Consider the following 27,267-nt stretch of genomic DNA (forward strand, 5'->3'; position numbering starts at 1 on the left):
GGGGTGTAATATTGTGGGTTTTTTTTCGGGGGGAGTTGTACTTAAAACTTTTGGTACACAGAATAAAAGGCACGACACATTTAAAGTCACTTTACTGAAAACAAATTAGTTGATGTATGAAGGACTCTTGAGAATACAAAGAGAGGAGTTTTCTATTTAAAGGACTACGTGGGGGCGGTTGAAAAAAAAATAATTTTGAAGCTTCACAAAGACGAGGAAGGAATTTTAAAATTTTACCTAGAGGCGAGCTTTTCATTCTTCTTCCATTGTTCTCATGTGAATGTTAACCTGCTCGACATATATTTCATCCATTAATATCTTAGCCATCTCTTTGCTCTCTTAGCAGTTAAAAATTCTAATTTAAAATTCTAGAATGGAAAAATATCAATAAAGGACTTTCACATTGAACAGCATCGAAAAAATATCATTGGTGGTGGCAAATAACTTTGAGAGAGAGCGTTGGAATTAGAAAAGTTTCGTATGAGCAAATCAATCAGTTCGTGCATGTACCCCAAATTGCACCACGTTTCGTGATCAATCTCCGCAAAGATATATTTGTGCAGACGAGCAAACTTCAAATGTCAATTCACATAGCTTACCCGCGGATATCCTTTGGTTGCACAATGACTATGTATTGAAATTAAATTTGAGCACTGTGTGGAATGTGATACACAGCCCCACCCTCCACCCACTGGAATAGCTTCTTCGTGTATGGGGAATACACCGCAGCAAAGGCGTGATGCCAAGACAGGGGAGTTTGTGTGGGTGGATTTATTAAAATAAATCAAATTACTTCTCATATTGCCGAATTATTGCTGCCACAGAAGCCCGTATGAATGGCACAACTGATTGAATCTGCCTCCATGGGAAGTGGCAATTTCCATAATTTAATTTATTATTATTATGTGTATTATTACATATTATTGCCACGATGGGGATCGGGTTGGAATGTCAGTCCGGAAATAATTCACACAACCCTCACCACCCCTTCTCTGTTACTCCTTTCCCACACCGGCACACCCTCATCCACACACACACCGTTGACTACATCGTGTGTTCGCTCTTTCGGGGAAAGTTCAGTTTTGTGGGGTATATAAATGTGTGTGGAAAATCTGCTACTTGTAGTTCCCTATATCCCACAATTTACATATCATACATAATACATCCCCAACGATATAACTCACATTTTAACACTTTACATCCAAAGCGTTTAAATATTGTGTAAATCTAATCCTAAAGCTTTTATCGTGAGCCCCCTCACAAAAGCTCTCTTGTGAACGTTTAGCTTTTATACTCGTTGCCGAAAGCAAACCAGACGAATGAGATTTTCCACATGTAGGATATACAGAGAGGCTGCCTCTGCAGTCAGCCTCTTTGACATAACGCCAAAAAATACGCGCGCGGGAGCGAAAGTAGGTGGAAAGAACAAAGGGTTTTTAAAGTGAAGCCAATCTATGTAACGTACATACCTGTGATTAACTTCTGAAAGTTAGCAAATGTTTCAGATTTAAAGTCTTTTCAGATTTATTTGGAAATTGTGTGCTGTGCTTTGCTTGTTTGAAAGATGCCTTAAGGTGGGAAAGATTTTCCTTTTTGTATAGGAAAATATTTTGTTGTATGATGAAGGAATAATCAGTTATTAAATCTTCAAAAGCTTATTACCTAAATAGGATGAATATTATGTTTAAGTTATGTTGTATTTAATTTCTATTCATATTCTAAACATTGACGAAATTGACCCAAATAACTTTTAGTTCAGTTGAAAAAAAAATCAATTTTCAATCAACTTTTGTGAATAAATATTTGAAAAATCTGTCAGCTGCAATTTTCTCAATTTTTTAAAGAATTTTTTCGTTAAACCGAGAAAATCAATATCAAAAATATTTTAGCAATATTTTGATAAACTAAAATTTCACAACCACACCAACTGGCTCTTTTCCTTTGAAAGAAAATCCTTTGATGTGGGAGTTTGGCAAACAAAAGGAGCAACAAGGTTCTAAGAGGGAGTCCTTTTGTTAAATGGCAACACCTTTCTCCCCTTTTTGGGAAATTATATTAAATCCCGGGAGAAGGAAGATAGTTTCAATCTGAGGGAAATCGAAATATTTCGCAAAAGTTTCACCTTACTCCTCAAGAGTTCTCTGGATGGGAAAGTTCGTTTTCCCTTTATCTGTGTGTGTGTGTGTGTGGGTGCAAGAAACCACAAGTTGCGGGGGAGTTTGGTGAGAATTATAAGACAATTTCTCAACAAACCTCAGTGTGAGAGGACCGAGTAAAATTTTAATATACATATTCATGCACTTTCATCAATTTTCCATATCACAGCGGGGGGGATGGCTTGGGGTTGGTTTCTCCTGGATGGCTTCTGCGGGGGTTTTCTTTTTCGTCGTGTGAGAGAGAAAAAAAGCAGCTGTAAATCATTTTGGAGGGCACAGAGAGTTTCATATAATTTGCATAATATACAACTTCAAAATATGGGTCCCTCCCGCCTAAATTGGGGGTGAGAATGTTATATGGAAAAGAAAAGTATTTATGGCAGAGAGAAGGTCAATATAAGATGGTAAAATAGAGCAAAATATATTTTTTCTTTGCTTTTTTTAACACAAAACTTTATACCCCATAAGCTGGGGTATCAGTTTCCAAGAGAACCAAATGGAGTGAGATTTTAGTGGCACGAGGTGGCGCCGCCAGGGGGTCAGTATTGAAAGAGGGAAAAATGTTTAGCGTGTGGTATATCTGCAAATGCCAGTTATCAGAGTCCTTTCTGTGGTGGGAAATCATAAAAGTGGCACTCAATTGAAAACCCACACAAATACTCTCCACAACACACTTAAATGCTCCCTCCCCCATACGCCCTCATTCCTTCACCCCCAGAGCATACAGAGGCGGTGGGTCTTTGGGAATCTGTGGAAAGTTAATACAGTGTAAAAACCACTTTTCTCATACCCCACACCCCCATAGAGCCCCATTTCAACCCTATTTCGCACCCAAACCACCGGCAATCTCCCAAACATACTACACCCAGAGAACGCCGTCTGCACAACACACCAGGAGGAACGTGGGGGTGTACAGGAGCAAAATCATCCTGCTACACGGATTCGCATAACATTTGCTCTTTCTCGCTCATTGTCGGGGCTCGATGGGAGAATAACATTGGCGAATGGAATGTGTAATTTGGTTTTACGGGCTCCACTCTTCGACACTGGATTGAGAACTTCAGGGGTTACTCACTTCGCACAAATGAGGCAGGGCTTCCCGGGGTTTTTCCCGCCACCTAAAATGACACCAAAGTTATGCCACCACCAGCACTAAAATTTGTTCCCCGGGAGTAGATGGCTTTTCTACCGGGGGAGGAAGTATAAACATCACACACACAGGATCGATTTTATAGCCCTTAGGCTCTACTACTTTATATATAGGTACCCAATACTGGTTGTAAAATTTTGTGTTTTAGTTTTCATTCTCGGGGACGATTTGGCATTTTGCCGCCGAAACATTATTTAGTCCTTTTGTGCTTTTTCTATTTCGCAAAATGCTTCTTAAATTCAAGACATTGGGCAATTTAGGGGCACCGAAGGGCTTCTTGAATAACCATTAAAAAAAGAAGCTTTTCTTGAGGCTTAAGGAGCTTTTTTGTTAAGCGAGTTATCAAATATAAGTTTGAGATTTAACTGACGAATTGAAGCTTAATAATCTTTTTAATAAAAGATTTTTTTTAAGAACAATGACCAATTAATAAATAAAGAATTTTTCGAGGGCTAAATAATAAAAAATTGTAAGTCTGTTCGGCGCCAGAACAGACTTACGACTTTTTATTGTTTAGTCCTCGATTTTGAAAGACAAAACTGCCCGTATATTTTAAACACAAAAATTGAAAAAAAAGATTCCTTAATCAATATTGATAAATATTGATCATAAATCATTAATTTATCTAAATCAGAATGGAAATTCAAATTCAAACGTATAAATGAATGAATAAATTTTTTATTATGCCCTTTGTAAACTAGTGCTTAGGGCTTCAAACGTATAGGTACTCTGTTTAAAATAACCTTACTATAAAGCTCTTCCTTTATGTAATAACGTATAAATCCGGTTTAAATAAAGTTCAGAATGTTGCATTTACAAATTCTTCAAATTCTTGCTAAAATTAAAATTGGCTTTAATAATTCCATCAACATATCCTCCAGACTTGCCAATTGATCAGAACACACAAACATATTTAGCGAATAATGAAAATCCCCCCAAAATGAATGCACTAATCCTATTCCTAATTCGCACACGAAGCAATAAGGCATATTTATCTTCAATGTATTTTACACATAATAAATCGCGTGTGGATTTGAAGCTGTTTGCGGTGAATTTGGATGTTTTCAATAAACACGGCGTTCTAATGGTGTTGTACTATATATCTCATTGCGAAGACCAAACCTCCAAACTGCAAAATAGGCTCAATTTGGTATGGAGCCAGCAACGGGAAGGGATGTACAGAGGATATATAATATGTTACGCGTAAACCTAAAGTGGCTCTCTATTGATTTTAAGCTTGTAAACATCAACAAGTCCCGGGATAAATGGTTTCGAGTGGGAAATCTCTTTGTTGTATTATGGTGGAGAAAATTGAAAAGCAGCATTTTGGAGATTTTCCCACTACTGATAAGCCCCCTAGACGTGTGCGTCGATATGCGGTGCAGGGGATGTTGGTAAAACATCGGACGAAAGCTCCGCTCTCTGTCTCTGTGTGTGTATGGAATAAGTGTTTAGGATCACATCGTGAGAAGAATGTCGTTTTCCCACAACCATTTGGGATAATTAGAATTTTCATTATTGCTCAAATTAGTTTTTATTTCCACCCTCACACTCTCACCCTCCCCCATGTTGGCAATTGTGAGTGACTCTTGGGTGGAGCACGAGAGGGGGAGGTTCGGTATGGATTTTTCGGGGATTCCTCCCGCATTGCCCTCGAATCAATGAATTTTATGTGCGGCGGGGGTGAATGTCGAGCTTTCAAGTTGTTTCCCTTCATGGCAGAAATCGACACGACAGCACTTTCCCACTGTTGGACGTTTGTGTTGAACAAACAAGTTGTTTTTCCCACCCACCCACACCCACTACCCATTTGGGAAATTCGCGGAAAATATGTATGAATGGGTTGGGGGGAGAGAGAAAATGTGCTCACTCGCATGGCAATTGGGGTTGAGGCATTCGCCTAATGTGGATGTGGGCTAAATGATGATTATTGATTCAAAATGGGGTGAAGATACAATAAAGAGCACACACCCACTCGTATTGGGGGGTGGTGCGCGCCTCCCATCCCTCCGAATATCTGTGTGCACACGTTATTATACATGCCAAAGTTCGTCATACAAATGGGGAGGTTTTCCTTCTGCTCGATGCGAAAAGAAGGGGGTGGGATTCTATATTCGTGAGAGGCAAATTGAAATTGAAGGGATGTGTAATTTGGGGGTGTATGTGCGAGCTGCTGTGAATGGAACAACATTTTCAAAAGTAGACAAGTCCAATAAATTCACAAATAAACAAGACGAGTGTGTTTTTGATGGCGTCACAATGTCGCCACTTTGATGCGTATACGCCGCGTCACCACCCCCGCGTGTGGCCCAAAGCACCCTCCATGTGTAGTGGTGGTGAGGAAAATGGGGTGAATTTTATGTTTCTCATGAGATGGGGAGAGGAGGATTTTCTAACTTATATAGTTTCATTTCGCAGGATGCGAGGGATGATAAAAAATTACACCATGTGCGCCCTCGAGAGAACGTAAAAAAAAAGCAAAACCCCCCGAGAAAAAAGGGCCAAAAACCATACACATAAAAAAGAACTATTGTATTAGAAACCAACTGTCATTTGCTTTTCGTTTAGGACATACCATCGCAAAAGCTCCCGCGCGCGCGGGAAAGTTTGCGTGCACTTTCACCATTCTCCGTGCCACATTTGTTTGAAGTACCGACATAGTAAAAAAAAAAGCATAACCACACAACGGGGTGGTTGTGGAGTGGAGCCCTAACCCCTACCGAAGGTTTAGGGGGGAAACAGTGATTTTTTCCAAAGGAATAAAAGATTATTCAAATGGAACAATAGCAAAAATGAGTCACCCCCTCGTCGTTGAATTTATCTCACACAGAGAGAATATGAGATGGAAGAAAATAATCAGCTCCATTGCACGAGGGATTTCCATCATAATTTTTATTATCGAATAGTTTACCGCCACTCCACCCTTTTTTTTTAGCCACCCACCCACCCGCATAGCTACGTCACCCGTAGCGAAAGGGAGGTGGTGTCAGCTGTGGGTGAAATAGAACTAAAGCGCGAAGGGATGGGGTAGTACAGTACACTCCTCCATTGTTCTCAAGTCTCATAATGAAATTGATTTTCAATTGGATGAGTTTGCTTCAGTACATAGTTTATTTGTGGCGCCTTTCTCTCGGACACCACAACAATGGGAAACCACAAAAATGAGAAGTCTGTTCATTACAAAACAGCGCTTCAATTTGTTCACTTTTTCTCATCGCTGGGTGGAGATGTAAGGAGAGAGAAAAAAACACATAAAAATGGAAAGAAAAGGGACAAAGGAGAAATTTGCTGTGTTACTATGAAATCGTATCTATGTTCGAGGGAGTTTTAGATCAAAATCAAACGCGATTGGTTTCAATTTTCATTACCTGTAATACCTCTATTGGAAAACTTATCCGACATCCCTTCTGCTTTGTGATTCCTTCGAAGCTTTTCACTTCATTTGAGCTTTCTGCTTTTCAATTCTCCATTTTTATCTGCTATCTCCACTCCATACAACGCAATATGTTTAGAGAGGATTCATTTTATTGTTACAGTGGGGTTTCGTATAGTGCGCTTTTTTATTCATAGTGCGAACAATGAGGATAAAAAACTACAGGTAATAATAAGGAATATGATTGAGCTTTGGTTCTTTACCAGTATGTATGTATAAATAGAAGGAAAAATGAATTTTCTCTCAGGAAGTAATAAGGAAATTCCCAATAATAAAGGCTATAAACTTTTTCAGCTTTTTAAGCTTAATAACAGTTCAATGTGCATAATATACATAATTTAAGAGCTTTTGGGATAATTTGGAGCTTTTTAAGTTTAAAAATCTGAACTACATAGGTACATTTATTGTCTCGATAGCTTATACTTCAAATCTTCTACAAAGCATGAAAAATCTCCATGGACCTACTGCAAATTCCTATAAATATATTTCCCAGGAAAATTTTCCTTGAAAAAAGTCAAAAATGTCCTGAAAACTTTCCTGAAGAATTTTTAAAATAATTTACAAAACCATTCAAGAAAAATATGAAATGTGCCAAGAAAGTATTTTTGCTCGAAAATTTATATACCTCTGACAGAAAACTAAAAGTAAATAGCAAACTCGAGATTTTCATAGTTTTCATTTGAAAAAAAAGAATGCTTTCAGAGTGCTTTCAGTGTCTTTTCTTGGAATTTAGAAAAGATTTTTCTTTCATGCAGAATGTTTTATTGCTCAATGTATGACATGTATTTCTTCTGTTCTAAGAAATTAAAAAGCACAAGAAGAGCAAGGATATTTTCTTGCTTTATTTCCTTTCACTTCCTATGGAGCTTTTATATTATTTAGAAATGAAATTAATGAATTATTTTAGTCTCATTTACAGCAAGAAAAATTCACAAGTTAATATTGGAAATTCTTCGGAAAAGTTTCTTCGGGAAAAAATTTTCCAGGAAGCTCTAAAGGCCAATTAAAAAAAATACGTTGAGAATTAAAAAGAAAAGACGAAACTACTTATCTTTCATTAAAAAGGAATGTTTCTAATGAATTCCTAGAATATAAAAATCCAACCTTTAAAAGATTACAGTTGTATAAATGTACTGGTAAGCTGACCAAGCTTACGGGAGCTGTGTTTCTTTCAGTGTACCAATTTTGTGAGAGCAAACTAGAACGCAAATTAATTTAAATACGCGCAAAGTCGGGAAAAGTTGAAAAGTCATACCCTAAGAAATGTTTGGAAGGCCATATCTCGAGAACGGATCCATAGATTTTCATAAATTTTTTTTTGTTTTAAAGGTCTCGAAGTCAGCTATAACATATCGAAAAATGAAAAAAAATTATGTCGCCATTTTCGAAAAATTCGAGTTCGAAATTTTCGAAAACTTTGTTTTCGATTGTAGCGCCTCTTGCGGTCATTTTTCGAAGTTGCAATGTTCTAGACATTTGTAGGGTTTCACGAAACCTTTCATTTGCGCTTGAGTTGATCAAGATCGGACTTGTAGAACCCGAGCTATGACATGCCTACTTTGGAAGGCTATATCTCGAGAACGGATCCATAGATTTTCTTCATTTTTGGCATGAAGCTAGATAATATGGTCAGCTACAACATATGAAAAAATGAAAAAAATTTATGTCGTCGTTTTCGAGATATTCATCGAAAACTCATCGAAAATTTTGTTTTTGATTTTTAGCCCTCTAGCGGTCACTTTTGAAACTTCTGATGTTCTAGAGAGTTGTAGGGTTTGTTGAGATCTTTCATTTGACCCCGGGTTGATCAAAATCAGTCAAGCCGTTTTCGAGTTATGGTCGATTTTCGATGAAAAATTGTGGCGGCCATATTGACTAAACGGCTTGACCGATTTTCGAAAATGAGGTATCGTTGGAAAGCACTTGATGGGCCCTACATCATATAAAAATTTCAGCCCTCTAGCTATAATAGGGGCTGAGATATAGCGAAAACAAAATTTTGAGGTTATCCAAAATGGCGGACGGAGGGGTGGGGGGGTGGATTTGACTTCATAATCGGATTTCTTCAGGTCGATATTTAAACTTTGCCGTTTACCGCAAGTCTCTATCTATCACCGTTCTCTTGCAATTTAGCGTTGTACTACGGCCGGACGGACGGACGGACGGACGGCCGGACGGCCGGAAAAATTTTTTTTTGGCGCATACGTTTTTTGGAATGTGGGGACCCTAATTCGTGCTCATCCCAAGTTTGAGCCCGATCTGACGACTTTCGATTTTGCTCGGTACACAAAAGCTGTGTCTGAAAGAAACACAGCTAATACAAATTAATTTAATACTAAAGCAACATTTTAAATTTCCATCAGTTTGTATAGCTATATTGCAAAAAGAACAACATTTAGCCACGTAAGAGTATCAAAATGCGCGGAAAATTGTTTATGATCAATTGATTGCTCAATGGATCGATCAAATTTTCTGCCCGGAGCTTCATTTTCTCTACCCTTCAACCACACTGCCATTAATTAATGGTTTATTTTGCACAACTCTCACACACAGACTATACGGCAAAAATTATCTCATTAGCACCCCCATGAGTCGCAATGGCTAAAAAAAAAAGTTGCAACTTGGAGTGTGCTTTCAAGAGCACATTCTCAGTGTCCCAAGGATATGCTCCAAATGTTGAATCCTTGTGTGAAATATTTAATCGCATATTTTCATAACAATATTCCGTACAGGCGACCGAAAATCCCCTCCAGTGTGGCATAAAATTCTATTAGCACCCTGCCGTGAGGGAAATTTTAAAATGTTGAATAGAGGGTATGAAAGCTCTCAAGCTCTTCGCATGTAAATATGTGAAAAATTTTTCTATTTGCCAATTTTCACAAGTGCGAATGGGAGGTGCTTTTTTTTAATATAAAATCAGGTAGGTTATCAACTTGGCAATATGTGTATGTATTTTCTGGGATTGGGGTAGCCCCCTGGGATCTCTGTTCAAGCGGAAGCACGTGCCATGCCCGGATGATGAGAAGCCATTTGGAGCCATCTCACTACAGCTGTGGCTTGTTTACAACTGAATGGAATCTACCACGGCGGAATGAATAAAAGTAGGTCTTACAGCAAGGGGATGATTTTTGCAGGGGGTTGCTGCGCGTCATGGAAATCACATAGAAGTAGGATCAGCCGTGTGGGGGAAATCCTGTGAGGAGAGATCCTGCGCAGGAAGTGTTCTACATTACGGATGGGGAAAATTTCTCCTCTGTGTGCTAAAAAATCCTGCGAGTGGAATGGCGAATTGAGTGCTGTGCCGAAAGTGGGTCTGATTGGGATTGAGATTAGAGACAATTGGTTTGTACCATGGCACATTGGAGGGTTGCCCCCAAACATAGATCCGCACATATTGCACATCCTCCGCATGAACAAGTGAAACCCATATCATTATTCGGACGACATATACAGCGACGCTAAATGCCGAGGGTTGGCGTGGTGTTTGTCCCAGTACACCATCATAGGGATGGGGGTGTCCACACACACACACCTCTGCCAAATTGAAAACTTAAATAAGCTCACCCCCTTTTGTCTGTCGAGCATGGGGTGTGGGTGTAAAAGTTGCACCAATAAACTTTATTTGTTCGAAGAAATGCTTTCTTTTTTTTTCTTTGCTATGCAATCTTAATTAGAAAAGTTCACCCCCAACTACCGGGATGTGGAGGGGGGGGGGGTGAAAGTAGCTGACGGACGGCGGATACCTCGACGGAGCGAATAAAATTAATTAGGAATTTATTCAATTGAATGTACACATAAAGTTTTTTCGGGGAGCTCCATGAAGAAAATGTGAGTGAAGTGAGGGGGTGCAGGGAGGTGTAGGATTAAGACTGGGGGATGGAGGGTGGGCGATGACATCTCCCACCCACTCATGAACTTAGAGCTTCGCATAGTGCTGGGATAAAATTTCTCCACGCTCTGGAATGAGGCGGAAGTGCACGCGAGAGAGAAAAATCTCAGCAGAAACTTTAAATTTTTTAATAGTTTCTTTAGACTCTTGAAACTCTTGAGACTCTACCCCACTTCATGGAATCACTAATTGAGGATTAAAGTTCCTCCCTGTGATGCTATGCACATCCACACTGTGAGAAAATGCCGGCAAGAAAAAGGCAAACGCGGGAGCTTTTTGAGTGCGATTTCTGACCGTGAAAGGCATACGCCGTGCCGGATGACACTCGGACTAAAGCGAGAGATGATGGGATTTGAGTCATCGTACGGAACTTTGCAGCTAAGCTCCTCCGAGGTGCGCGCATTATTTTAATAAATTCCACCCCTAAATACTTTACACACTGCGGGATGGCTGCAGACAACAAGGGGTAATCCATTTCAAATTAAATTAATTTGCTCCACCCGATGGAGCTTTTTATATTAAAAGCTTACCTATATAGAATTTTTGTCGTCGTGTCTGGAGCGAAATAAAGTAAGCTCAACAGATATTAGCGATATGCTTTCCCGCTTGCTTAAATATCTTTATAAAAAATTATAAATAAAACCGAAAAAAATTAAAAGATTTCCAAGATTTTCCTGAAAAGATTTTTTTGTGTTATGTAGTATTGAAATCACCCCAAAGGGGGTTGTAGAATGAGCTTTTTTTTCCTCCCTCTTTGGCATTATTTTTCACGTGCACGCGCATACTGGTAGTCCTAGCAACCACCATGGAAAATTCCTAACAAAATTTACGTTTCCCAAATGAAAATCCTGACTTTGTGTTTTAACTCCTCCGTAGCAATTAATCTCAAGAATTTGTGCTGAAAGAAAAAATCTCTTTGTGTCATGTCGGGCAACATTGCGCGTTCTTCCCGTTCCACGCGACGTACTGCAAAGAAAACCTCAAGAACAACATCCGTGACTAGTGGTGGTGGTAAAGGCCAGCTACACCGATTTCGTGTGGATAGTGTTGAAGATTCGGATTCCACGGAGAAGGAATCATCGTCGGATGAGGAGGAGCGCTGGAAGGATACCAATAGGGCTAGTGATCTCCCTTCGGAATATTGGCACATCCAGAAGTTGGTCAAGTACATCAAAGCCGGGAATCAAACAGCAACCATTGTCGCTCTGTGCTGCCTAAAGGATTACGACCTCACCACGCAGATTAATCAGCTGGCAATCCAGGACATTGGTGGACTTGAGGTTCTTGTAAATCTCCTCGAGAGTAACGACATTAAATGCCGTCTAGGCGCTCTTACTGTTCTCTCCGCAATCTCCCTCAATACGGACATCCGGCGAACAATTGTGGATCTCGGTGGGATACCTCTCCTCATCCACATTCTAAATGAACCAATGCGTGATCTCAAAACAATGGCAGCGGAAACTGTGGCAAATGTAGCGAAAGTTCGCCTGGCAAGGAAGCTGGTGAGGAAATACAATGGGATACCACCTCTTGTAGATCTCCTGGATGTTCCAATGCGTTGCCTCGTAACTGTATGGGATAATCTAAATGAGGATGAACAGGCAGTGCTGACAATGGCAAAGGCAGGAGCCAGAGCTCTGTGGTCTCTCTCCGAATCCCGACACAACAAGGAGCTAATGAGGCGCTATGGATTAGTCCCTCTCATGGGAAAGCTCCTCAAGAGTGTCCACATTGACATCGTAGTGCCCATCATGGGAACTGTTCAGCAATGCGCATCGCAGGTAATGATTTCCAGAAGAGAGAAAAAAAGAAAATCCTTTCTATTAATTAACCCTTCAGTATCCCCATGTCCTTTAATTTTAAATCCGCTTTTCTGTGAGACTAATAAGACAACAACATCTTTAGTGAAATGCACAAGAGAGGATGAAATTGTGCAAGGAATCTCCAACAGAAAGGCAATTAGGGATTCGCATAAGAATTTCCACATGTACTTTCCATCCTTTCCATTCAGCTTTTCTCCGGCACATAGCCACTGAATGCTGCAGATGTTTGAAATACCTCGTAATACGACACCCATGACAAGCTGTAGTGTAGGTATAACTTTAACGAAGGAATAAGCAGCTATGAGAGGGAATTATAGATCCATTTCTTCCGAGAATTTAGAGGAAATCGAATTAATTAAAAAGTTATTCGAAGAGAAAAAATTCTAACTAAAGAAAAATTAAAAATTTGTTGAAGGAAATCGAAATAAAAGTTATATGGGCTATTAGGGCTAAATTTCATTGGAAAGAATAATTTAATCCTTATTTAAAACTTTATTTTCTTCTTTCAAATGAAAAGAAAAAAAATATTTTACATAATTTTCTTTAATTAAAAATTATTTAAATGATCTAACTCAGCCCTAGTCTCCTCTAAAACATTTATTATTTCGTCGCAAATTCTGTAACTTGCTATTTATATACATAAGAAAGCTTAAAAAGCTCAATTCCTGCCAAAAACTCCTGGAACAAGCATTGAGAATTAATTTTATTGTGAAAACCGAAACTTAATACCTTCATCCTTAATTAATTGGCAGAATTTCATAAAGAGAGAAAAGATTAAAAGTACCATTAATGCAGAAAATGTTGCTGCAGCGACAACCTCTTCGCTCTGATTGTTCTCACACCGATGCTCCTGCCCTTGCTTGACATTTTCCCCACGCGACATAATTTATGCAAAACGAGGGAATTTGGCCAAAAATCACGGAAAACTTTCCATAAATGAGACATTTACAACTTGTTTCCGGCATGAGTTTGCACGATGTACCTACCCTCCTTCTCTGTGCATGAACTTTGTTTTAAGGGGTCATGCTAATTAATTTTATTTTCGGAGTAGAGCTGTGTGAGAACTTTCTCTCTTCCATTGCAGCCGAGCTATCAGCTTGCCATCACGACGGAAGGAATGATTTCAGACATTGTGAGTCACTTAAATTCTCAGAATCTCGAACTAAAGATGCAGTGTAGTTCGGCAATTTTCAAATGCGCCAGCGATAGGGTAGCCAGTGATATGGTGCGGGAGGCTATGGGATTAGATCCACTCGTGTCCATTCTCAAGGATAAGACAGTGCGGGAGAATAAACCCCTCCTGGCGGCTGCCACGGGAGCCATATGGAAGTGTGCAGCATCAGATGCGAACATGAAGCGCCTGGATCAGCTGAAAGCCATCACAATTCTCGTGCAGCTACTAACGGATGAGAATGACGAAGTGCTGACCAATGTTGTGGGAGGGATTGCGGAGTGTGTGAAATTTCCCAATAATCGGGAAACACTGAGAACATCCGGTGGGTTGCCACTACTTGTGGACTTGTTGAATGCCACGCATCCACCATTGCTAGAGAATGTTGCCAAGGTGCTCAAGGAATGCGCCCAGGAGCCAGAAAGTATGAAAATTCTGGAGGATTTGGATGCAATCCGGCTCCTGTGGTCACTTCTGAAGAATCCCAATCCCCATGTTCAAGCCTACGCTGCGTGGGCTATGTGCCCATGCATTGAGAATGCTCATGAATCTGGTGAATTGGTGAGGAGCTTTGTGGGAGCTTTGGAGCTTGTAGTTGGTTTGCTGAAATCCAAGGATAATCTCGTGCTGTCCGCGGTGTGTGCCGCTATTGCCACCATTGCCAAGGATAAGGACAACCTGGCAGTTCTCTCGGATCACAAAGTCATCTACATGCTGGCAGAATTAGTTCACACCACGGATGATCTTCTGCGGGAGAATTTGGCAGCAGCTATAGCCAGTTGTGCTCCATACGGCAAAAATACTCACGAATTGGGGAGATTGAAGACAGTCACGCCCATTGTGGGCTACATGGTCAGTTCAAATCCCAGAGTTCATCGAACAACAGCAATGGCCCTTGAGAAGCTCTCTGAAGACCCACAGAACTGCATCACAATGCATCAAAGTGGTGTTGTACCGTTCCTGCTGGAAACCGTCGGCTCCAGGGATCGTGCCCTTCAGGAAGCCTCAGCAGGATGCTTGCAGAACATCCGGAAACTCGCTTTGCGTGCCCAGGAACACCTTCTCGGCGTTGAGCTCTAAAAAAACGCGCGAAAATCTTGAGCTAAACTCTAGGAAATCCCGGGTTTGTGTCTCAACTGTGTGTAGGAGAAACAAAAAGAAAAGCAGAATGATGCAGTCAACGGATACATTATATATTTATTTCTTAACATTATATATCTTACATCAAAACACTAAACATTCTCCTTATAGCCATGAACACGGGAATTACAGATTAGATATATTCAATGTATCCATAGTGATAATAAGCTTATCTTTTCCCCTTTTTTTTCAAATTGACTCGATGGGAAAATGATTAAGGAAAAACCACAAAGGGGCAAATTCATTTACTGCCCAAACGTGTGAATTTTCTCCAACATTCCCACACGCAATGTCTTCTTTAAAATTGTACTTTACAATGTTAATTAAATTCAAATAAAATACGACCACAATTCTGGAGAAAATGATGACTCGCGAGGAAAGCTGGAAAAGAGCTGGGTGTAGTGCAGAAAATTTGAAATACAAACGTTTACTCTCTAAAGGGTGTCTCGCTGTAACTGACGTAATTTTGCAGAAGGAATAATTTGAGTTTTAACAAATTCTTAAGGGATTCTAAGGCATTTTTTTAGTGAATCATTTATGATACAAAATATTAAAATTTAATTTAATAAATCTCTCAATAGGAATGCTAAAAGTACGAACACAATAATTCAGGAATTAATTAATTCTAGAATTTTAGCAAGAGGATTATTTTTCTTAATTTTTTTTGCTAATCTTTAATCAATTGGAAAATCTACTAAAGCCTAATAGACAATTTTCATAATATGTAAAAATATAATTTTCTATGCAGAATGTTGAATAAATCAAAAGCTTTCACAAGAAAAGCTTAAAGTTTTATTAAAAGATAGTTTGAATGAAAGTAATCGACTGAGCTATAGTTCCTTATTTTTTTAAAGGTTGAATGCTTTGTCAGATTAACTTAAAAAAATCTATATTTTAAAATTTTTTAATTCATTTTCTTTTGGCAAAAATATTTTTAAAAGCACTCGAATTGAGGAGATAAAAAAATATTTTTTTTTATTCTTTAGCTTGTAATATCTAAATATTAAACACCGACATGACCACAGAGTTAATAAACTTTACATCATTTACTCTATTCTATATTTGGTTTAAAATTTAAGATAATGAAGCGTAAGAATTTGCCTAAACTCCTAAAGAATTTCACAAAAAGAAATTTTAAAAAATCAATAATTTTTCTTTGAACATTTTAGTGAAAAAAATCTGTCAAATCTCAATCTTTAAGATTCATTAAAATTACTTAATTATTCCCATTAAATTTATCACTTTAATCCAAATATTTTCCATCATAAAAAAATATTAATTTACTAAAGAAAGAAGAAGTTCATTTTTTCTGGTCTTGTAACTCTCAAATTAAATATTAAATCGTTGATTCTTATTCAATATTACTTAATTTAAATTTTAATTCATCACGACTAACGAACCGTGTGGACTCACAGAGCTTTCCCAATTTAATTTCGTTTTGCAATCCCCCGAATACTAAATCAATATTTTAAAGACAAATTTCTGAGAAAGGACCAAGGATCCATTCTTGTCGTTGTTGTAAAGAAATTCCTTTTGCAATTAAAAGGCAAAACTCCCCGCGCCGCCCCCCCCCCCAAAGCTACTATCCCAAGTTTCCATCACGAGACATCTGTAGCCCCCGGAATTGTGGGTCGAATGTATGGGAAACACGTCTCTGCTCTCACTCTTTGTCTGCCCTATGGGGTTAATAGCTGGAATTGGTGTTACTGCCACGCAGGGAGATGCTCATGCGGCGCTCGCTGCGTGGGTGCGGGGTCAAGGAACCACTTCCGGACGTTGTGGGTGGTGGGAAGCGCCATCGTCGTGGACGTGAGAGGAGAGTACCATCGGTGGAGGCACGTTCCCGGAATGGTCCATTCTCCTTTGAGTTGCTCTCCTTCGTCTGCAACTCATCATTCTCATCGGGGCTACTCTCAGCCCATAGGCGCCCAAAGAAGAGCATCGACATTCGCTTCTCACTCCGCACAGGGGGTGTTGTTGCGGTGGGTGTAACAGCGCCATCAATTGGCAGGAGGCAGGGTGTCAAGGGATCAGGACTCACAGCCAGCTCACTGGCTGTTTCACTTGTGGACCTCTTGAGTTTGGGAGATTTGCTGAGAACGCGCCAGTACCGTGTGGCATCCCGGAAGACAGCCATCACCTGCTCTGCACTCTCTCGTGCTGAAATCTCATGGAAGCACACACAGCTGATTTCCTTGGAGCGTCGGTAGCCCTCCTCGTTGGACACCATCCGATCACCCCATTGGTCATTTTTGTTCCCCACCAAAATCACAGGCACGTCCATCAGACTTTCCTATAAGCGAAGCAAAAAAAAAGAAGAAAAACTGGCATTAGGGACAAAAAAGACAATTGGCGAAGGGACGTTGTGCAAGAATGGTTTCATATTTTATTTTTGTCAGTCTTTTAATGGTGAAAAATGCGCACAATTTGTCCCCGCCATTGGGTGTGAAAGAGTGTCCTCCTCAGCCCAGTTAGAGCTCCCAAGAGAGGCAACAAATACCACTGCCACCGTCAATTATCTTTTTTTTTCTCCATGGAAGGAGGGCGAGGGCTGTATGAAGGATTGCGCCTCTTTTGTTGTATTATCATCATCGACACATCTCCTCGAGGCTGAGGGGTGGCTTGGAGGGGGGCTGTGTGAAATCAATCACGCGACAAGAGGGATGATGTGGCGCAACCACAACCCCTCTGCTTATTACCTTGTTTGTGAGTTTACGTCGCCTCTTGTTGTAATTTATGAGAAACTTGAGGCGGTTGCACTCATCGAAGCTGCATTTATCTGTTACGGAGTAGACGAGGATGAAGGCGTCTGCCCATCTGCACTGCGTCTCCAGATCCAGTGCTTTCCTCTCGGCATTCTTGTACTTGTCCATGTCAGTCGTCTTGAAAAGAGACAGGTTTCTTATCAAATTATGTTATATCGCACAAGTGATATTTTCACCAAGTGGAGGAAAAGACGCTGCGACGCCATTAAGTGTTTTTGCATTTTACTACAAATTGCATACATTTAGGCGCCTTTGTATAGTACTTAAAAATAAGCTATTTTAATGCTTTAAAATTTAAATTTGTGACAAATTAAACAAAACAGTTTGAGAAGTAATTAAACAGCTTTAATAGAGTAGGTATTATTAAAATAATTATGATAGTGTGTTATTAAGTCCATCAGTTGCCTCGATGTATGCAATTTGAATAAATTAAAAGGCACCTAAACGTTATGATTTAATTCAAAAGCTTGCAAAACAAACAAATATAAATATTAAACAAAATTTATCAAGCTTTAAGAAAAATTATAAAGATTTAAATAAAATAAGTGTGGAATCTCACATTGAAATGTCCCGGCCGGTCTGCAATGTCGAAAGCAACAATCTCATTATCAATCACAGTTGTGTAGGAGTAGATTTTCTCATCGCTGCTGTCGTAGCTCCCAATAAATCTCTTGGTGATGAACCTCACTACCATTGCTGGTCCGATGGCAAAAAAAACACATGGAAGGAGAAAGAGAAGAGGAAGAAAAAAATGTGTGTTACCCAGGAATTTCTGTGGGAAGTGGCGAATCATCATGAATTTGACACGAAATTGGAAGATCCTCTTTTACGATGAGGACACCCAGGAAATGGGGTCGATGTCCCACCCACTTGAGAGTCATAAATATTTTTTTTTACATACTCCACGTACGACACCACATAATTCTATGTGGCTAAAGCACTGCTTTTATATCCTCTCCTCATAAGTAGTGTTGGTATGCGAGGGAGGGGGTTACACTGCAGAGATTTCCCCATAAGGGATGTATTTTTAGGGTCGAATCTCAAGAGAGAGAGAGGAGAGTTAAGTCACATGGAAAAAAATATACGATTTGTCTAGTCGAGTATTTATTGGGAGGGTTAAAAGAAAGTTTATCTTTTAGTAAAAAGAAATGTTTTGTATGAAAAACATCAATATGGATTTTTTTATTTGAAATGCGTAAGAATTCTTTGGGAATACCGTAAATAGGGGTTAGTTTGAATTAGAAAATTTTCTTAGGAAATCAAGAATTTTATTTTCAAGCCTTTTCTTACATTAAATTACTTGAAAAGCTCTAAGAACTTTAATAAATGATGTAATACGTTTATTGAATTCCTTCCTTCAAACTCATTTAAATTTAATTTAAAATAAAAATTCGTTAAAAATTAAAGGACAACATCTTCAGAAATCACAAGAGATAAAGTAATTTAAACTTCATTATAACATATTTTGAAAATTAGGTCATATTAATCTTTAAAAGGGAATTTATCCAAATTGACAGGAGAAAAATCAAAAGCAGCAACATCTGCCAGAATATCCTCTACACCACACACTTCTGAAGTCTTTGTCTCTCGTGTTTCATGGATTATTTCAATATATGGGACGTAAATTGGCGGCAATTAACTGCACAAATCTCACAGCAAATACGCAATTAAAATTTTATTGCATTTGTACTTGATGGCTCAATCTATTTGGCATGCTCTCACAATTACCAATTTCACTTCATTGTCTCCTACTACCTGCAGAGCTTGGAAGCTCATTTAAATCCCCCCAAGAGGAGTGAATTAAACAAATAAAAAACCTCCCTCTCCCGTAGACGTTCTGCTGTGATTCCCTTTTGAGGGAGAAAGCATGAGGTGTGAAATCGAGGGAGGAATCTGCACAATTCCTCCTTTTACACAGCAACACTTCCCATCGTACTCGTTTCTATTAAGAATCACATTAGTCTTCTCACCACCCCCCCCCCAGCCTAAGGATGTGTTTTTTTCTGCGCATCTTCGTTGAACCATGAATGCCAGAGCGTGGGAAAAATGTGGATCCGTTGTGAAAATTATTAGTTTTCCGTGGAAGGGGGTTTGAGGGAATCCCTTTATTGAAAAAGTTTTCTCTTGAGTACCTCCTCAACAATAAACGTTATTATTTTTCTCCACTTGTTCACGATGATGATGTTACGTGTTTTGCGGGGAAAAAAAGATGATATCTAACTCATTTTTTATCTTTCACCTCCCACCCCTTGGCACCCACCTCCCGCCCATACACAGAGTAGTGATATATCATTCTGAATTCCGCAAAATATGCCACAAAGCCCCGAATATTGCCATCAATTGTTCAAAAACCAAATAAAATTCTTTTTTTCCCATGAGGGGGCGGGCTTTATTTAAAGACATTTTGTGCGTAAAAAAAGGACTTGGTATTTTCCCTCCAAAATACATACCACGTGTTGGGAATCAATGGCCTCGACGCGTGCCAAAGGATAGAGTGGTTATTTGGGGGGATTTTCACATGAGAGACGTTGGGGCATAATATAGAGACGTATAAAATTAATTGCGTTTCAAATAATCACTTGGAATTCACTACGACTCAATCAGGAAAATTTGTACCATGAAATTGATGACTTCCAATCATTGAACTGATAACTTCACAAATCCTTCAAAGATGAAGAAAAAGTAAAATAAAAAACATAAGACACAGAAAGGAAAAATCGAATCAAGATTTACTTCCAACATCCGCCCCCCATTTTCAGAGATTTATCCCCCCGCTCTACACAACCTACTTTACGCTATTATCCCACACCCCCACAGCGTCGTATCGAGTCGAGACATCGTGCTTTTACTACCTGTTGATTTGGAGATTAAAGCTCGCAAGAAAGAGAATGCGAGACACGCAAAAAGATCTCGTCAATCATAAGTTTGTGTGGAGTTCTTATGCTGAAGGAGGTTGAGATTTACTTTTCCCACGCAAGATGTATTGTTGCAGCCTTTTTTTCCTCCCCTCATTCTCTTGCGTGCAAGAGGTGAATGATTCGCCAAAGAGCTCTTTTGCGACAAAAAGCCACCCCCATTCATAATTTTCTCATCATCAAGCAAGACGTTTATCAGCAATGTATATATTTTAAAAGTCATTAAAAACCCAGACGTGACTTTCATCCGACCCAAATCAATAAAGCTAATTACATGCAAAAATTAAGCCCTTCTTTCTCAACCAAAAGTGGTAAAATGTGTCAATGTTTTTGGTTGATAAGAACAACACTTAACCTATTCAGCTAAAGAAATTTTTTTTAGCAAATGCTACGTTATGTATTTTTTGTGATTTTTATGCAAAATGTTAAGAAATTATGAATAAAAATAAATATACAGTGAGGTCCTCATATAACGAACGTTTTTCTTTAGTTTAATTATGGCTTCCTTTTCTTTAAGAATTTTAATTTTTTTCTTTTTGTTGTGCCATAAAAATCATAATAAATAACCATAATTCACAATAAAAATTATAAAAATTAGTTGTTTAATATAACGAATATTTAATTCATAAAAGTATCCACAATATAACTACATAAATACAACATGCTTATTAACCGTTTGATTGACTTTTTTATAACTATAAATTATTATTAGAATTTGCATTATCGAACAAAGAAAAGATATCCATAAAATGGAATTTTTAAAAATAGAATAAGCCGCTTCTTTGAAGAAAAAAATCCAAAACGAACCGCCATGTTAAATAATTGAGATTTTCATCTATCTTTGCCATTCTATAACGCATTTCCTTCCCTTTGATCTTTCAATATATTTCATATTTAACTTTGTTTAAAATAATCTTATTACGACACCTTCTGACTGATTTGGCTTCCACAGAAAGGTGACTTTCTTACGCAAAATTTTTCGCTATAGAAACCATCAAAGATTTCCCGTCGTTTCCTTTCTTTTTCGCATAAATTGATATTGTCAAGGGTTGAAAATTAAATTGAAACGATTAGCGTGATGGTCTTTTAACTGAATTTCCATCATATTGCGACGCCATTTCCTACCCAGCCACAGTGAATACTCCGCGTGAGATTAGTTACGGAATGGGGGGCCATGGGGGCGCCGTTTATTTTGTACCAGAGGGCCCCCATACCATGTGACAAAATGTCAGTTTCATCATTTCGAGCAGGTAAACAAAAAATATGGAGCTTCGTGTGAATTTCGCATTGACACAGACTTGCTGGTAAATTTGCTCTTTCACTCTTCTCTTATTTACCTTATATAATTCCCTTTGGACGGTTTATTTCGCACATTTTGCTTTGCTGCGAATGTGGGTGAATGACCCAGAAGTGTGGGAGAGAGACTTTCAATCAAACCATGCGAATATAGCGAAAATTCTTAGTAAATTTCCGACGCGTCTTTCTTTGACGCGCCCCTTTCCCACGGACACCTCATACTCCGCCTGGTCTGCCTCCTGCGTGGCAAGGAGCAACCCCATATTTGTCATTCTGTTTACCCTTGGCATACAACCATTCACTTCCGGAAATTCAATATAATCGTACGGCACCACCCACAGAAAATCCTTCTCAATACAATGGCGTGGTAGGATCTCTCTCTGAGGGTTGAATGGTCCAAAACCACGGCAGGTGAAATACTTTTTGTGCAAAACTAGAGGTGTGAAACTTTCTAAGGATATAGATTTATTATAAAAAAGAATTTTTAGAATTGTAGAAACTTTTTTTTATGTAAGGAGAATTTTTCTATGAATCCACAAAAGTCTAAAAAAAAGTCTTAAGGAAACGATGTTCGTTGTACAGGGTAGTCACTGTATTAAATTGAATTTCTTTAATCTGCTCATAAATATTTTAAAGAGAAATCTCAGGAATCTCTTTAAATTTTCAAATCTTAAACGGAAAAAATAACAGATATTATGAAAAAGAGTAAAATAAACTCGTTCATCTTTAGGAAAAATATTCTGAAAGGTCTACCCGGTCTTCCCTGAGTAGGTAAAGTGAATCACATCCCTTCTATTGAAACCCTTTTTCGCGTCATTTCTCTCATGCGTCTGGCACACCACCCTGTGTGTCTGTTTTTCTTCTCCGGATGGGTGGATTCCTCTTTGTGTTGATTTAGGCAATCCACCTCAAATTGTCTAAGGCAATACGAGGAAGTGTGTGTGGCCGATTAAGTCCCATTAGGGGGACAGGAAAAAGCACGACTGTGAGAAAATCAACCCTTCAAGCATCATTAAATCTCGCACCAAACCTCCCATATACACGGTAAGAGGTTAAGCCATAAATTTCCCTCTCCTGAGGAATCTTAATGGGCATGGAAAATTGTTTTATGGAGATTTTCACATTTTCGTGTTAATTTAAAACCAGCAAAATGTTCCAACTAAATTTTTTAAAGCATTCACATGGTTTGAATAAATTTTAAAACAAGCCCTAAATGTTCTTAATAAATTTTTAAACAGCAGAAGGTTCCAAAAAGCTGCAGTGTTTTGGCTTTTTGCTGCGTCTTAATTTCACGCCACGAAGGACATCCTATATAGCACATATATAGCATCCGTTGCTGGTGACATTTATTGGTATAGATACGGGAAAAGAGTGTTATATGTTTACGACATGTCAAATACTATAAAAAATTATATTACAAACACTCTCAAGATATCAAGCTAAAACATCCCATGCGGAGGGATTACAATTTGGCGGGAAAATGGGTGGACGCTTTTATTGAATAAAAATATATTGCGAGCCCAGTTGTTCCCGGAAGACAATTTTGAAGAATGCCAACAGTCAGGAGCAGATTAAGAAAGAATAAATCGACGTAGAAAATTTTATTGCTAAATAAATATTTAATAATTTCCCCAGGTTTTTATATGTATTTTATTATTGTGCGATGTTATTTAAACTGATACTCTTATAGAGAGTCATTAAACTTCATTAAACAACGCTCTTAATTCTCTCCAACAGCTTCAAAACTCTTCTACGCAATTTTCCAAATAGTTCCATATTTTAAAGCGTCTTAAAGCTTTTACCAAGCTCCTAAATAAAGCTTAAGAATTGAAATGAAATTTATTATAAATCCCTTTTCCATTTCATTCAGCCAAGCTATATCACTGAGATTCCATCATTCTGCAGAACTGGGTAGAAAAAAAAAGAACTCCAACGCAGACAGCCCTTCATCAAGATTACGCTGTCGCTTCTACTGGACAGCCTCTAGGTCAGACTTTGGATCATCCATCGTGTGTTTACAGAATTTCTGGGAAATCAGGGGCTGAGGGAAATATATATCGCGATTCTGAGAACATTTCCCTTCTGCGTGAACAAACCTAAGCAAATGCGACATTTCCCACGTTATTGAATTTATCTTATCACATTCTTTCTGACCTACCCGCCCCCACCCCACTCGCCCCCTTCAGAATGTCCTTAATTCCGAATTACAGCAATCAGCCGCATTTACAAGGGCACACCGACAAACACTTGGGTGGCAATTAAAAAGAAACAAGGAATGAAATTTGAACCCAACATTGTTTTCATTTAATCAAACCGCATTTTTTTTGCATCGATACCACCTGCACGCGGTGGGTACACAGGTGTATGCTCTAGTGTTGCAGAAGAAATCAATTTGCGTCGTTTGAAATTTGCTTCACTAATAAATCGACAGAGATTAATGAGAAAAACGACGCAATTCAATTTTTTTATTGGGTCACCGCAGTTTTCAATAACATCTTAATTATCAATTTCAATTTCAAAAACTTCCTGAAGGAATAAATCCCGACAAGAAGAAGTTTTTCAATTGATGAATGAGCTTATTAAGGAATACAAAATCCAGTCTTGCGGAATGTATTCAAGCGCATTTCCCATAGATTTTCATTTTATGAAAACTATGATGATTAGACATTGAATTTAATTTAATATTTCATGGAAATTTTAGAATTTTATGAAATTATTGAAACTGTTTGGGATTTATGCGATAAATTTTTGAAAAGAAGAATTTTCTTTGTTAAGGAATTTTTAATTTAAATTATTTAAAAGTTTTCTTTGAAATGTTCTTGAATAAAAATGGACTCTGATTTTAGGATTATTTCTTTATTTTTTTTTAATTCTGAAACTTAAAAAGGAAATGTCAATTTTATTACGTTAAAAAATATGTCAAACAAATGATTACATAAACGAAGCTCAAATTTTTAAAATAAATATAAACGTTAGAAAAACGTCAATCGTTAACAAAGAACAATTGAATGTTAAAAATTCACATCAAACGTTAAAAGAAAAATGTCAGTCGTTTGTTAAAAAAAATGTCAAACGTTACATCTTTAAAATTTGAAAAAACTCGCTACGCTTTTGATAAAATAAATCAGTTCTTTTCAAAATTTATATTTTTTCTTAATAAAATTCTTGTTCTCTCGAAAAATTCTACACATAAAAAATTAATTTAGAGTCTTAAATAATTAGTTAAGTTTTATTGCAAAAAAAAACGTTCAAATAGAATTCTTTCAAAATTTCAAATGAATTTTCCGAACTTTTCACGCACATTGATGAAACCCCATAATTCTAATGAGATGCAATGGGAATAAGGTTGATCCATGTGGCAATTTACCTGTCTTCCCAACACCACTGTGTCCAATAATAAGCACTTTGAACGTCTTGCTCTTATTCGAATGCAATCCAAGCTTGGCGAGTGAAGATTTTGGTGACGTGCTCATCATTTTCAGCACACAAACTTCTTGACTTTATCTTCGACACTACTGTGTCACTCAATGGAGAAATATTTAATAAAACATAAATATCTCAATGAGTTTATAATTAAAACACTGTCTCGCATGGTATTTAGAATATTATTTCTGTCTCGGAATTGTTCATCCGCGCGCGGTATGTGTTGGAAAATACGGAGAAAAACAATGATTTTTCGCTGGGATGAGAATATAGGAATTTTCTTCTTTTTTTTCGTGTATGTAGGTACCCCCTAATTGAGAAGCTGTATAAAGTCTCCGTGGGGTTGTAACTGCCACAACATATACGGAGGGCGATGGTACAGCATAAAGGTCTTCACATTGCCGAGAATTTCACGTTCATTCCACATTCAGGGTTCCATTGTGATTGAAATTCTTAAGAAATTTTCACTCTTTCTTCTCGTCGTCTGCAATTTAATGAGTTTTCCACCATCACTTGGCATTTCTGCGGTATAATATACTTCAGGGAAAACCGATCTCACAGTTACTTAACAGAATCGTCGTCTCGCTGTATTTATAATACTTTTCTCAATATGATTTATTTATATATTTTCTTATAATTGGAATCACATTCAAACACACCAACGTTCATATATATTTTTACGCACTTTTAGACACATAAAATTACACTGACACAATTTTCTCTTAATTGGTAAAATTATGTATTTTTTTTAAACATTCAATCTTGCATGGAAATGAAATTGAAACCTCTTTGTTTTTTTTGTTCTTCACAAAAAGAGCTCGAAAAGATCTCTTTGTCAGCACATAAAAATTCGTTGCTCTGTGCAATATTTCCTCCACAATAAATCACAAAATCACATTTGATGTACAAGCACGATACCTCAACTAATTGTCAATGAATTTATGTGTATTTTCCCCCTCGAGTGATTTTCCCAGTTGCCAGCAACCAACTGTTGGGAAAATTCTACGCGCCACAGAATATAAAGCACTTTCGATGGAGAATTCTTTTGCGTGGAGGCGCCTGGCGCAGATGGAGGAGTCTGTGTGTGGGAAAATGGCACTGCGATTTTCCTACCTATAGTGCCCGAGCTTTTCACCCATTATACATACAACAATTTTTTTTCCTCTCCCGCAAGACTATTGACATGTGTCTCACAGGCTTTTCTTTGAGGAAATGATGTAGCACATTTATTTAATTTACTCAGCAGCAGGCACACAGACATTAAATTGAGTTCCGATTGATCAGAAATTTATTTTATATCAAGAATGGTTGTCTTACATACTTCCGCTGTGTGTGCGTCCGATGGTGCAGAAATTTGTGATTTTAACGACCGAGCTGATGCTCGTGTAATTGGATTGCATTCTCAGTAATGGAGAAAATCATAATTGAAATTGAACTATGTGTACCTATATAACGTTTTGCATTACGTAAAATGTATGAAAGTTTGTAGAGGAAAATGTGAGATCACGTAGATTATTTTCTTGTTGATTTTTTTTCTTTTTAATTTAATACTATTTTTTTTAACCAAACAATAATAAGAAGAATACACCAAAAAATCTTCCCACTTTCCACTGAAATCAGTTTGGAAAAGTAAGAAAGGATTTAATTAAAAGGATTAAAAATACAAGTAATGACGTCATTATTGATTTTTTTGTCTCATTTAGTTAATTCATGAAGCATTCGTGGAAATGTTTCATTGATGATTTTTCAGCATTGCTTCATGCATTTAAACAGATAGAAAAAAACTCAACGTGACGTCATTGTATGGATTTTTGAGCAAATATTTGCTGACTCTTCTTAGCTGATCTCAATACCAAAAAAAAGTTTTTTTTGGAAAATTATTTATTACTTCTTCATTCTTTAGGGGAGGGCGGGGTTAAAAAAGTCACTTAGAGCTTTAGAAAAAGCTCAAAATATCATATTTCCCAAATAGATAAAACGAAATGTATAGCTCATTTCTTTAAGAAATTTACTGCCCTACAACTCTTTCTCGGATCATTTTGTTCTATCTAGCTAGGAAATATGATATTTTAGGCTTTTTCCAAACCCTTAAGTGACTTTATTAAC

At 37.9% G+C, this 27,267-nt stretch overlaps 2 protein-coding genes across 3 annotated transcripts; one reads left to right on the forward strand and one right to left on the reverse strand.

The window, feature by feature from the left end:
* Positions 1 to 11,486: 11,486 nt before the first annotated feature.
* Positions 11,487 to 16,409, forward strand: LOC129789613 (armadillo repeat-containing protein gudu). Its single transcript, XM_055826564.1, has 2 exons — positions 11,487 to 12,409; positions 13,536 to 16,409. The coding sequence occupies exons 1-2, from the start codon at positions 11,552 to 11,554 to the stop codon at positions 14,700 to 14,702; spliced, it is 2,025 nt and encodes a 674-aa protein (XP_055682539.1). The 5' UTR covers positions 11,487 to 11,551; the 3' UTR covers positions 14,703 to 16,409.
* LOC129789718 (ras-related and estrogen-regulated growth inhibitor) lies at positions 16,340 to 25,955 on the reverse strand. 2 transcript variants are annotated; one of them, XM_055826733.1, is made up of 4 exons: positions 25,106 to 25,955; positions 18,087 to 18,223; positions 17,462 to 17,644; positions 16,340 to 17,055 (listed from the first exon to the last, which is right to left on the reverse strand). In XM_055826733.1, exons 1-4 carry the CDS (start codon positions 25,212 to 25,214, stop codon positions 16,447 to 16,449), a joined length of 1,038 nt encoding a protein of 345 aa, XP_055682708.1. In that variant the 5' UTR covers positions 25,215 to 25,955; the 3' UTR covers positions 16,340 to 16,446. The 2 variants fall into 2 exon arrangements, with proteins under 2 accessions (XP_055682708.1, XP_055682709.1); XM_055826734.1 differs by lacking the exon at positions 25,106 to 25,955 and adding an exon at positions 18,429 to 18,445.
* Between the last annotated feature and the right edge of the window lie 1,312 nt (positions 25,956 to 27,267).

This window comes from Lutzomyia longipalpis, chromosome 2 (assembly GCF_024334085.1).
Source record: "Lutzomyia longipalpis isolate SR_M1_2022 chromosome 2, ASM2433408v1".
NCBI lineage: Eukaryota > Metazoa > Arthropoda > Insecta > Diptera > Psychodidae > Lutzomyia > Lutzomyia longipalpis.

Bases quoted from the DNA above. Each gene is read 5' to 3' on its own strand.
- LOC129789613 (XM_055826564.1), top strand. From the start codon at position 11,552: ATGTCGGGCAACATTGCGCGTTCTTCCCGTTCCACGCGACGTACTGCA. The intron at 12,410-13,535 runs GTAATGATTTCC...CTTCCATTGCAG, and splicing joins TTCAGCAATGCGCATCGCAG to CCGAGCTATCAGCTTGCCAT.
- LOC129789718 (XM_055826733.1), bottom strand. From the start codon at position 25,214: ATGATGAGCACGTCACCAAAATCTTCACTCGCCAAGCTTGGATTGCAT. The intron at 18,224-25,105 runs GTAAATTGCCAC...CCATCGGACCAG, and splicing joins CAGTGGTGTTGGGAAGACAG to CAATGGTAGTGAGGTTCATC. The intron at 17,645-18,086 runs GTGAGATTCCAC...TCTCTTTTCAAG, and splicing joins ACCGGCCGGGACATTTCAAT to ACGACTGACATGGACAAGTA.